This window comes from Sciurus vulgaris (assembly GCF_902686455.1).
Source record: "Sciurus vulgaris genome assembly, contig: HiC_scaffold_181_arrow_ctg1, whole genome shotgun sequence".
Classification (NCBI taxonomy): domain Eukaryota; kingdom Metazoa; phylum Chordata; class Mammalia; order Rodentia; family Sciuridae; genus Sciurus; species Sciurus vulgaris.
Window position 1 is genome coordinate 1,895,632 of NW_027632872.1, and position 12,197 is coordinate 1,907,828.

The 12,197-nt window shown below is 50.0% G+C and overlaps 1 protein-coding gene across 1 annotated transcript; it reads right to left on the reverse strand.

The window, feature by feature from the left end:
• Window positions 1-581: 581 nt before the first annotated feature.
• LOC306652370 (dual specificity protein phosphatase 7-like) lies at window positions 582-3,671 on the reverse strand. Its single transcript, XM_079125305.1, has one exon. The coding sequence runs from the start codon at window positions 3,542-3,544 to the stop codon at window positions 2,285-2,287; it is 1,260 nt and encodes a 419-aa protein (XP_078981431.1). The 5' UTR covers window positions 3,545-3,671; the 3' UTR covers window positions 582-2,284.
• Window positions 3,672-12,197: the final 8,526 nt, after the last annotated feature.

The following is a 12,197-nucleotide window of genomic DNA, read 5'->3' on the forward strand; positions in this document are numbered from 1 at the left end:
ATGGCTTCCCTAGTGAATGTTTGTGTCTCCCTCTACTTTATATCTTCAATCTCTAATGCCAGTGCAATGCCATGACAAGTGGGGCCTGTGGGAGTTAAATTAGATTTAGATAAGGATATAGGGGCATGGCTGCCAAGATGAGTTGAGTAATCTTAGAAGGTGAGGAAGAGACCAGGGCTCATGTGTTCTCTGCCAAGTGAGGATACAGTGAGAAGGCAGCCAGCTGTGAGCAAGAAGCTCAATCTGCCAGAACCTTGAACTTGAACTCCCACTGTCCCAAATGGAGAGAAAAAAAAATGTTTTTTAACATTCCCCAGTTTAGGTATTTTGTTGTAGCAGCTTCAGCTGACTAGAACAGACAGTAAAGAGACTTTGTGAATATCAAAATGAAGTGATGTATAAAAAGCGGTCTATGAATTTTAGCTATTGCATTATCATCTTCATCATCATAATCATTTTTTTTAAAGAAAAAATAATATTTATTTGCAATATAAACAAAGTCCCGTTGCTGGTTCGGGATATATATACATATATATATATGTATATATATATATATATATATATATGTGTGTGTGTGTGTGTGTGTGTGTGTGTGTGTGTATATGTATGTGTGTATATATATATACGTAGGGTCACAAATTTTCCTTCATAAGATCATAAAGCAAAACTGGCCACCCTCTGGTATACCCTCATTTACACAAATCTGATACATCTTTCTGGGGTTTTCTTTTTAAAAATAAAAAAAGAGAGAGAGAAAGAGAACCATGTACAGCTTGGAAGCTTTTTGTCAATTTCTCGACTGTGGCAAGATTTGAATCCACTGCCCTAAAGAATCCCTGAAAACCACCCCTGTGAGGTAAGATGTGGTGGGGGCAGAGTTTCCGTGGCCTCGCTCACATGCTGAGTGCTGGTTCCATCAGGGACCCTGGCCCAACTGCTCACCCCTCCCAAGCCCCCATGCAGTCCTGACACCTGGTTAGAACTGAGGTTGGAGAAGGAACAAAACTGGAGGAGGGTAACGGAATCCGTGGCTTTGTCCTGCAGGTACAGGGCCGGGGGTTGGGGAGCAGAGCCTCACACCCCTTCCGCTTGTCCATTCTTACTCTACCTGCCCCTGCCCTAGGGCTGAAATGGGTACATGTTTCCTGGTAGTAGAAGGAATGGGCAGGAGGTAAGCAAGGCAGATTTCCAGAGAGAAGGGGACTGGGAGTTGCAGCTGGACCAAAGCAACAGCCAGGATGAAGGGAAGAACTTGGGAGGCAAGGCTGGGCTCCACCACCTAAGCTTTCTTTTCCCCAGCTACTGGGTCTCCACGCCCAGTTACAGAAGGAACTAGACAGAAGTCTTAGGTAAGTATATAGAAGGGTTCATGGCCTGGGCTCGCTGGGGGCTGAGACCAAAGGGCTAATGCTACGGCTTGGCAGTCCCCTGCAGCCCCACCTCCAGCAGGATAGTGGCAAGGAGGTGTGCAGGACCACCGTGGGGTGGATGGGAGGGCAGACAATGCAAAGACTGGGTCCAGCCCACCAAGCACAACTTGTGGCAGTGTGCACAGGCAAACACAATGCCAAGTTGGGCAGAGCCACGGGTGGGAGATGGCACAACTGGGGGTCCAAATGCCTGGAAAGCAACAAGCCACCCCTATAAGAAGTGTCTGCTGGAGAAATGGAGGCTCCACACATGTGCAAAACGCATTTGGTCAAGATCAACACGGGGTTTGTCTTTTCCATTAAAAACAAAAACAAAAACACACTGATAACTGCTTTTGAAATAGGAAGAAAAACAAAACGGAGACCACTTCTCTCTCTTGCAGGATCAAGAAAGGGATGAAATACTGGTTTATACAATCCACTGCTGCATGTAGCCTGAAAATAATACTTTTCATTAAAAAAAGAAAAATCAAGAAGAGCTTGAATACTCTTTGCTCCGCAGAGCTTAGATTTACCTGCTAAAAGTAAAAAGTAAACTCAGGTCCATGGATGTGTCTTTAAAAACAGCCAGATTGATCAGGCCATCAGCAGAAAGGAGTGTCCTGGGACAAACATGAGGGTCCACTGGCCCCCAAAAGCCATGTGTCTGACAGCTGAGGCCTCTCCAGCAAGTCCTGCTGAGGGAGGCCCTGCCCCCACAGGATGGCAGAGAGCTGGCCACCACTCAGCCTCGGCCTCTGGGTATAGGAGACATCCGTGGGTTCCTCAGGCCAGGGACAACAAGCTTGGGCCCTCCATTGGGTCCTGTGGAGGGCTGGGGGGCCCTGGCACCATGCCCATTCATGCACCTGGCCTCACGTGGACTCAAGGGTGTTGAGTGGAAACAGGTTGTGGTTGGTGGGCGTGGAGAAGTACAGCTGCTCACTGGGCGTGTGGTTGTCGCATGGGCTGCTTAGCCCCAGCGTCCGCTCAAAGTCCAGCAACTGCCCCATGAAATTGAAGTTGGGTGAGATGTTGGACTTTTTCCTCTTGACGAAGTCATAGGCATCATTTAGTGACAGGTTCATCTTCTGCATTAGGTAGGCCACGGTGACCATCACTGAGCGGCTGATGCCTGCCAGGCAGTGCACCAGGACACCACACTTCTTGGAGCGGGCCTCATCAATGAAGCTGATGGCCTCAGGGAAGAACTGGGAGAGGTTCTGGCTCCAGTGGTCAGAGATGGGGATTTGCTTGTAGGTGAACTCACCACCATGCTCGAAGGCGTTGGGTAGGTTGGGAGTGACATTGAGGATATATTTGATGCCGTATTTGCTGAGCACATCCAAGTTGGTGGAGTCCTTGGCACAGCCGAGGTAGAGGTAGGGCAGGATTTGAACGGGGAAGGCTGGCTGGCTGGATGGCACAGGGCTGCCATCCGATTCAGTGGCACTGCTGGGCAGCTCTCGGTCTGACTCGCCATCGGAGCAGTCAGAGCTGATGCGCAGGCCCCCCAGGCCCAGCACCGAGGTGGGCGGCGAACCGCTGGGCGAAGACGAGCTGTCCACATTGGTCTCACAATGCTCCGAGTACTCTGTCTGGAACTTGTTGAAACCACCTTGGAGGTAGTAGGCCTGGCAGCCGTCGTCGCGTAGCTTCTGCAGGAGCAGTCCGAGCACCGAGGCAGGAGCACCAGGCTCGGGTTGCCACTCGGCCGTGGCCTCGTCGTAGAGCAGCACGGTGGCCGCCTTGCAACGCGTAGCAAAACGCTCCTTGTCGGCGTGGTTGGGGATGATGGAGCGGATGGGCAGGTTGCCCTTGCGCAGGCGGCGCAGCATGAGGCCCGGGATGGCCAGGTTGATGGCCGTCTCAATGTGCGACGACTCGAAGAGCTCGTGGGGCCGGCAATCCAGCAACAGAAGAGACGCGCCGCCGCGCGCCTCCAGCTCTTCCTGCAGCCACTCGGCGCTCTTGCAGGGCATGGCCCCCGCTCCTGTCGCCGTGCCCGTCGCGGTGCCTGCGCCGGACCCAGACCCCGCACCCGGTTCCGACCCCGCCCGGGTGCCCCCAGTCGCCGCCGCCCCCGAAGTCGACATGTGCACCCGCGCTGGGGGGCCGCGGAGCTGGTTTTTCATGGGGAGCGCGGGCGGCCCGGGGCCGGGGCCGGGCAGCCTTGCCCTGGGACGGCGCCCCGGCCGCGCGGGCCCCAGCCGCGTCTCCGGGCGCCCGCCTCCCGCCGAGCTGCGTGCCCGCCGCCCAGGCCTCCCGGCCTCAGTCCCGCCCGCCCGGCCCTCCTCATAATCATTTTTTATAACCAAATGGCATAGGAGCTATTTTCACACCTAATCCAATTCAAAGGAAGTCACTGAACTTTGATTAAGCAGACAGAGGCTATAGACTGCTCTAGATGAGCAGTACGCAGATTCGCAGGTAGCTTGTGGCCACTTTAGGGATCGACATAGACATTTGGCTGCTCTGTAATTGAGTTTTTTGGGCCATCATGAGATTTATACCCCTGGTCAAGTCAATACCATCCCCTTTTAGGGTGGCCAAGTTAATCATGACCAGTCATTTACATCTCAAGTCATTCAAAAATCAATATGAATTTTCTCTTCCTCAGACACCTGTAAAAACATGAATGACAGGTGATGTCACTGAAGAACTGACACAGGAGTGGAGAGCTCGAAGAGCCTGGAAAGGAGCCAGACAATCAGAGGAGAGATGATGGCAAGGCTGGAGGAGGCTGATCTCTATCCAGGGGGCTGTGGTCAGAGCCAGCAGAGTTCCTTCTGGGACCTTCTCAGGATGGAGCCTTGGTAAGAGTATAGATACGACCAGCCATGAGCAGTGTGGAAGGAGGATGGATTTTGGATTCTGGTGGAACTAGATTTGTATTTTAGCTTTACAAATTTATAGCTAAGAAATTCTAGAGAATTAGGTTCAGTTAACTGAGATTCAGTTTTCTCACCCACCAAGTGGGCACTGTAAATTAACCTTCTCCACAAAGATGGAGTGTAGATGTATGAGGTTATATTTGCAAAGCAATATTTTTTTTGGCAATAGGAGGCTCGGAAGTGCAAGAGGAAAGGGTTGGGAAGTCAGGAGAAACTGGTTGACATCCTGTCTTTTCAGCCTCCTACTTGATTGACTTCAGGTAAATCACTTTACTATTTTACTGAGTACCAGTTTCCTTGTATTGGCATAATAACAGAACATCCAGCCCTGAATGGTTATAATGATGTCACACACTGTATAATGTCACACACACAAAGATTTGAGTGCAGAACACAGAACAGTGTATGAGCTTGATGACAGTGTTATTTTTATAAATCTGGTTCTTATCCACCCCAATCTGGATCCAGAGGAAGTTGTTAGTTCTTGTTGACTCCCATCTTGATGGAGTGCTGGGTTCTTCAGGGTCCTAGCAAGAAAACATTGTTATCTCCACAGTAGGTAAGCTGAGGATTGTTGGTAAGTGATAGCAATACCACAAATATATTAACTTAATGCAATATCAAATAAAAATAAAACATGAATGCATTATTTACAGGTGCAGGCAGTCCCCAACCGAAGACAGTTTGACGTAGAATTCTTTTTCAAAAGCAGTTTTTATTATACTCAAGGTATTAAGGCAAGTACCAAATAACCTTGTAATCAGTGTGCTTTATCACTCAATAAAAAATAATCCACTACAGAATGAAGAGATATACAAATGGCTAAAGTATACAGCTCTGATAGCTAACAGACAACATGAAATGGGGAGGTTGCTTTCTTTTAGAAATGCTAAATTTTCTTGTAATGGGACAAATAAAATACAGTGTTCTAAATATGCATAATCATAAAAATAAAAAGAGCAGTCTTAACACTTATACTATGAGCATAACAGACTGCACTGCTTCTATTTAACAGCCTTACCCAACATGTGCCTACTCCCTTTCTTAGCTTTAAGGACAATCTCCTCTGAGGAATACTAGTGTGGCATACCATTAAATAACTTATTTTTAAAGTTACAACCTACAGAGAAATCAACAACTTGTCAAGCTAGATATAACAATGGCAACCATTCTTCAAAAGCACTTCTCTTAGAATAAATCCCCTTGACTGGCAGGATAAGGTTGTACTATAGAGCCTTCTCCCAAAAGCCACAAATCCCCTTCTATGACCTGTCCCTGTTCCCCCATCTCCCCTCCGTTTTGCCCCTCCTGGGGCTGCAGGGTGCCCCCAAGCCCTGGCTCGGCTTTCATTACCTGTGCTGTATGGCAGGAACAGGGGAGGGTAGGTCAGGTCCACCCTGCAACCAATGTGATTCATTCCCCAGCCCTGGTGGAGCTCCTGCAGTGCTGGAGGAGATGGGGTGACCACAGTGAGCACAGGGAAGACCCAGCCCTTCTGGAGCCCATGGTCTAGATGGAGGGACCCAGAGAGGACAAGCAAACAGATAAAGAAATAGGATGAATTCAGAAATGGTTGAGGAAACAGCAAAGGGGAGAGAGGGGGCCAGGGTAGGCCTTGGGGTCCATCAGGTTGGGCTTCTCAGAGGAGGTGTCATGGGAGCTGATGGCTTATTGATGGAAAGGAGCTTCCGGTGCAAAGAACCAGGAATGGCAGAGTAATAGTGCTTAGGCAGGAAGCAGCTGACTGCCTGGGCAAAGCACAGGTAATGAGGTGGAGACAGGTTGAGGACAGAGGGAGAGGTGGGCTCTCCTGACCCTGAGTCTTCCTTGAAGTCTTCCTTGGGAGGTGGCAGGGAGGGCTTCTGAGCTGTCACCATCGGACCCCTTCTCTGCAAAGACCTCAAGTCCCTTGCAGGCCAGGCTGTGCTGAGCATGTGGAGAGGTTGGAAGGAGGTGCTGGGTCTGTTTGCCCAGAGTGCTGGCTGCCTGCCCACACCTCTGCCAGTGCAGAGCTAGCACGCACATGTCTTCCTATTTTTCTTTTTAAATAGACAATTTTTTAGAGCAGTTTATGGTTCACAGCAAAAATGAGGAGAAGGGGCAGAGATTCTCCAATGCCTGGATTCCTGCACATGCACAGTCTCCTCCACCATCAGTGCCCACCAGAGAGGAACCTTTGTTACAATTCAGAAACTCACATCATTGTCACATCATTGGAGTCTGTGGCTTACCTTAATCTTCACTTGTAGAATGACCTGTGCCCACCTTTGTCCTCTCCCAGGGCATTTCCACTCCCTCACACGCTCCCAATGCTCCACCTGTTGATCCTGTCCCCTGCCAGTTCCTAGTGACCACTGATCATTTCTCTGCCTCTTTAGCCTTCTCCCTTCCTGAACGCCACCTCGGGTCATATGGTCTGCAGCCTTTGCAGATCAGCCTCTTCACTTAGTAATAATTGAAAGGTGGAGATTTGTTCTTGTTAGGACAGTTCCCCTGGGAGGACTTGCTTGAGAGAGCAAGTCCTTGGACTTGGAGAGAGGTGGGAAGTTCCAGATGTGATGGGAGAGCTTGACTGTGAAATTGGGGCCCAGAGAAGAAGTGGAGCTGGCAGGTGCTGCTGCCCCTGGCTCTGGGACCAGGGGATTGGCCATGACCATGGTGTTCAGCTGCAGTGAGCTGAGGAAGCATGTGCATTGGCCACCTAGGCAAAGCAATGTAAGCCACCTGAGGCTAACTGGTACAAAGGGCAGTCTCCTCACAGACCTGGTGGGCTTCGCCTCCCCAGGTCAGCAGCCTCGTTGGGAACTTGGGAATGGTAACAGTTACACCTAGATTCCATCCTTGGGCTTGCATGGAAGTGGGAAGCACCCACTTCTAGGAAGCACCCATAGGGGTCTGTTGAATGAGTGAATAAGTGACCCTACTGTGTTCCAGGCTTGGTGTGGGGCAGGTGAGCCTAGGTTTGAATTCCCACCCTGCCACTGGAACCTGAATATTCTGTGCAAGTCATTTAATCTGACTGTGACTCAGTTTCCATGTCCATAAAAGGGGGTTGTACCCATCTCATTGAGCTATCATGAGAGTTGAGGAAATCATGTCCCTGAGTCTGAGGCCAGAAACACAGTGAATACTTTACAGGTACATTCTGGGTGGTGCTAGTAAAGCAAATGTACGGACACTTACTATGCACCAGCTATTGTATTCAATGCTGGAAAGGGACTCTGACCTCTCCTATCATGAGAGGTAAGTTCTAGGGCTCCCTGCAATGCCAAAATCATTGGATACTCAAGTCACTTCCATAAAAGAGCAGAGCATTTACACATACACTAGGCCTGTCCCAAACTATCCCTAGATAACTTACAGTACCTTATAATACCTAACACAATGCAAGGGCTGTGTGAACAATTGTTATGTTCTGTTGTTTAGGGAATAAGGATGGGAATTAAATATATATATATATATATATATATATATATATATATATATACATTCAGTTGTGGTTGATTGAATCTGCAGATATAGAACTCTTGGATACAGAGGGTCAACTGATCATCTTATCCCTGAGATTCAAAAATGAATAGCACCTGTTTCACTGGTGGCATAGGTAAGGCCCAGGGAAAGGACATGAATGATGAGTTACCCAAGGTCATGCCTGCAAGAGCTGGGTTTGGAATTCTGGGCATCTGTTTCCAGAGTCCAGTGCACATAACCATGTGGTAGAGGCCTGATGCTGGGAGCTGGGAAGAGGGGGGACACCATCCACTTGGGTTGGGGTGCTCAGAGAAGATTGGGGGGATGGGTGTGGCTGGGGAATTCACCCAGAGCTGGGGGCAGGTAGGAGTGGGAGGCGAGTAATTGAAGGGGACTGCATGAGGAAGGCCAGGCGTCGGGGATCCTGTGGGCCAGGCAGAAGGAATGACACCTGTGAGCAGGGTGCAGGGAGGGAGAGGGATGAGATTTGGCAGGAAAGGAAGATTGGGCCACACCATGGGAACTGCCAGGTCTGGCAAGGTGGCACCATCCCTCTCCCCTCCATCCTTCAGATCTGCTTGTGTCAGTGACTTGAACTCCCCCAAACACTCCCTACCCACCACCACCTCTGACCCTCTTCCAGGCCCTCCTAGCGCTCGCCTCCTCCCTGCTTCACCCACAACAAGTTAAAAAACTCAAGGCTGCCAGCTCTTGCCATATAGCTCTTTTCCCTGCACCATGTCCTTACATATGTTTATATTTGTTTGCTTGTTTTTTGTGTGTGTGGGTTTTTTGATAACAGGATTAAACCCAGAGTCACCTAGATACTGAGCCACATCTTCCATCCTTTTTAGTTTTTATTTTCAGGCAGGTTCTTGATGAGTTGCTTATGGCCTTTCTAATTTGCTGAGACTGTCTTTGAATTCAAGATCCTCCTGCCTTAGCCTCCCCAGCTGCTGGGATCACAGGTGTGCACACCACACCTGACCTTACATCTGTTCTTAACTTGAACTCCAAATCAGCTCAGGCTATCTCTGCTTTAGAGTTGGAGAAACGGAGGCCCAGGCAACAAATTTTTTTCTTATACTTTAGATCTTGACTCATCACTACCTCCTGGAAGCCCTACCCAACCTCCCCAGTGTGCTGTCAGGTCTGGTTTTTTGGTTATTTGTTCCCAGAGAACCACGTTTCAAGCTGTAGAGATCTGGCCTCAGGTTGTTGCTGTTTATCCATCTGCATGGTTTAGTTCATGTCTTCCTATCTCACTGGGCATGCAGGAATACACCAGAGAAACACTGAGTGATTGAATGACAGTTGGGGTTCTTGAGACAAGTTCCAGGAAGTGGTGTTAGCAGAACATGGAGTAGGGTGCAGAAAGAGTCTATGAAATTTCTAGAAGGAGATGATGCCTTGACTGGAGCTTGTGACCTGCAGGTGGCAGCTGGCGTACACAGGATGGGACCTGATGGGAGGCCCTGCAAGAGCAAAGTCATGGAGATGAGCACCTGGCCTCTGCCACCTTTAGGAACCTGAGTTCAAAGGTCAGTGTTCCAGGTAGCTGGTAATGTGGGCCTGCGAAGGCCTCTGTCCCCAGCCCATAACCCCAAGTGCCCTTGAGGCAGGCAGGGTGGCAACACCCATACTCTGCTCACCCCCCTTGCTCCAGTGGTTGCTGAGGGGCTCTCAAGTCTTTCCTTCTTGGCCCCACTTTTTTCGCACTCAGGCATTTTTAAAGCCACCTGCAAAGCCCTCCAGGCACCCTGACTTAGCCTCCTGTCCTCTGTGATTCTCTTGGTGAGGTAAAAGTCAGGGTCCCTGGAGGACTGAAGCTCACTCACTCCACCCTCATAGTTATTCCTCTCCCCTGCCAGGTGCCAGTCACCTGAGCCCAGGTGGGTGGTGGGGGGGGGCATGTGGAATCTGGGTCCAGTGGAGACATTTGGCCCTGAGGAGCCTCTCCCAGCTCTGGTGACTTTCACCTAGGTCCTTGCTGGGCGCATTGGTCCCTGTGGGTCAAATCCAGTCTTCTGTGTCCACCTTTAAGCCGGGAGTGTTTTTTAAAGAATTGTAAACAAAACACAAAGGAGACCATGCGATTTAGATGCTAGGTGGCTGAAAATAGGTTTGCCAGATTCAGCTAATAAAAGTAATTTGCCCGAGTCATCAAATAAAACTTCAGGATACCCAGTTAGACATGAGCGGTGGGGCAGCAGTGATGATCCACATGATGCTGCATGCGGGCTGTGACAGATACTTTTGTTAAAAAAGGATCCCACATATCTCCAAAGTTTCGATTTATCTGAGCATCCCATATTTTATCTGGAAGTCCTACCACAATCCTGGAAAATTTGCTGTCTGATCCTTTGTAGAAAAACTCTGGTGACCCTGGTCTTGAACTTCTCAGTATGATTGGGAATGAAGGGATCTTGGGACACTTGATGGAGCAGAGGTCCAGGAGCATGCATGGTTGGTGTTAGTGTTAGGAATATAGTCAGAGTGGTCGTCAACATACATTGAGTGCCTACTGTATGCCTGTGACTCAAGGTCTTCCTGGGAGAGAAGAACGTTAAACAGATAAGCCCAGAGATCTTTGAAGAGCATCAAGCCATAAGTCCTCAGGGAAAGGCTGAAGCAGGATGGGCGGGTGGAGATGGCTTGCAGAAGGCCCTGTTGTAGACAGGGTGGTCAGGGAGCCTCTCCAAGAAGGAGTCACGTATGGACTGCTGAATGAGGGGGCAGGGGACACTGCTGTCTGGGGCTCCCACTCCAAGCACTTATGATGGGCCTGGCCATGTTCTGAGCTGGGCATGCCTGTCACACAGACCCTCCCACAGCATCCCTGTCACCACCAGGAAGTTGAGGTGGGAGGTCACCCCACAAGTGACAGAACTGGAGCTCCACCTGGGCCTGCCTGGCAGCTTCTAAGGTCTTGTTCCTACTGGCACCTCTTGAGTGCCTCCCTTGATGTGGGCCAGCTGTGTCCTGGGCCCTGCTGGAGGCCCTTAGCCTGTGTTTTCCATCAGCCTTACAGCAGCCCTGCACCCTGGGCCCAACAGTCCCATCAGGAGCTTAGAGGAATAAACAGGGCCCAGCACAGAGAGGCAGGGAGGACGTGAGCTGATTGCAAACCTGAGTGGACTGAAGGTGGGCAGCATGTGGACAGCTTCATGACTGGCCTGGTTTCTCTGTCTGACCTAACTCCCTCCTGAGTTTAATTCTCCTTTTATGCTGTTTAAATACTTGCAAAAGGAGGGAGCAAGGGAGGGAAGGAGTGCAGCCTGGCTTCTGAATGGAGGCAGGGTGGGGTGGGACAGGCGCTCAGAGGCTTGCAGTGGAGGGGCAGGGCAGTGCCCAGAGGAGGCCAGCTGTGCCTGCTGGCCTGTGCCCAGAAGCTCAGGCAAGAGGGAGTAGCACTGAGCAGTTTCCCTGCAATTAGCATTCACCACAAGAGCACCTCGCATGGGCCGGCGGTGAGCCTGGGAGTCCGTGTCTTTTCAAGCACATGTTTGTCATGTGTAAGTTGTAGGGCCCATCCTGTGTCAGGAACTGTCTCCCTGGTCTAAGTCCAGTCTCACATTTTCTCGTAGGCCAGGCTGCTGCTTGCAGTAACATCACTTGACACACTCCACATGAGCTGGGAATGTGCCCAAAGTCACACAGATAGTGAGTAGCCAAGGATCTGCTCCCAGACCAGTTACTCTGCATTCTGGACTCAGCTTTTCTCACTTGCTTCCTGACACTTGTCCTGAATGCTCATGAGCTGGTTCCAAATGGAGTGAGCTCCCCATTAGTGGAGGAAGCAAGCAGATGTTGGAGGGCCTTGTAGACAGGAAGCTGAAGAGAGTAAATCTTCCTGACCACTCTGACCTTTGGTCCACTCTTATGGAAGAGGCCCACAGGTAGTGGTTGGCAGAGATGGAGGCAGCCCCACGTCAAGTCTCCTAAGTTACAATTCAGTGTTTCTTTTGCTTCCCAAATTGGAGAGACTGAAGGGTTCCTTTTCACAGATTGCCAGGCATCTTGGATTTTGAGATGATGCAGTACTAAGGGGGGCTGGAGATGAAGCTGTAGGTCAGACCACCACCAAGCCCTGGGTTCAAGCCCCACCTGTGCCCTTTCCTGGTTGTGCAACCCTGGGAAATTTGCATAAACCTCTGAGCCTTGGTTTTTGCATCTTGTACTTCTTTTGATGCTGGGGATGGAACCCAGGACCTCAAGGTGCTAAACACATGCTCTGTCACTGAGCTGCCCCAGATCTATGCACCTTTAATATGAGTATAGTAATTAGTACTCTTGAGAGGACTGAAGAAGGTATTCTCTACAAAGCACCTGGCACATAGTAGGTGCTTAGTAATCCTCCTCTCTTACTCTAAGTTTGGGGGTAGTGATAAAAGTATTTTTTTCTAAATGGTCTTTGCCTTCA

Coding starts and splice junctions, on each gene's coding strand:
- LOC306652370 (XM_079125305.1), bottom strand. CDS start 3,544: ATGAAAAACCAGCTCCGCGGCCCCCCAGCGCGGGTGCACATGTCGACT.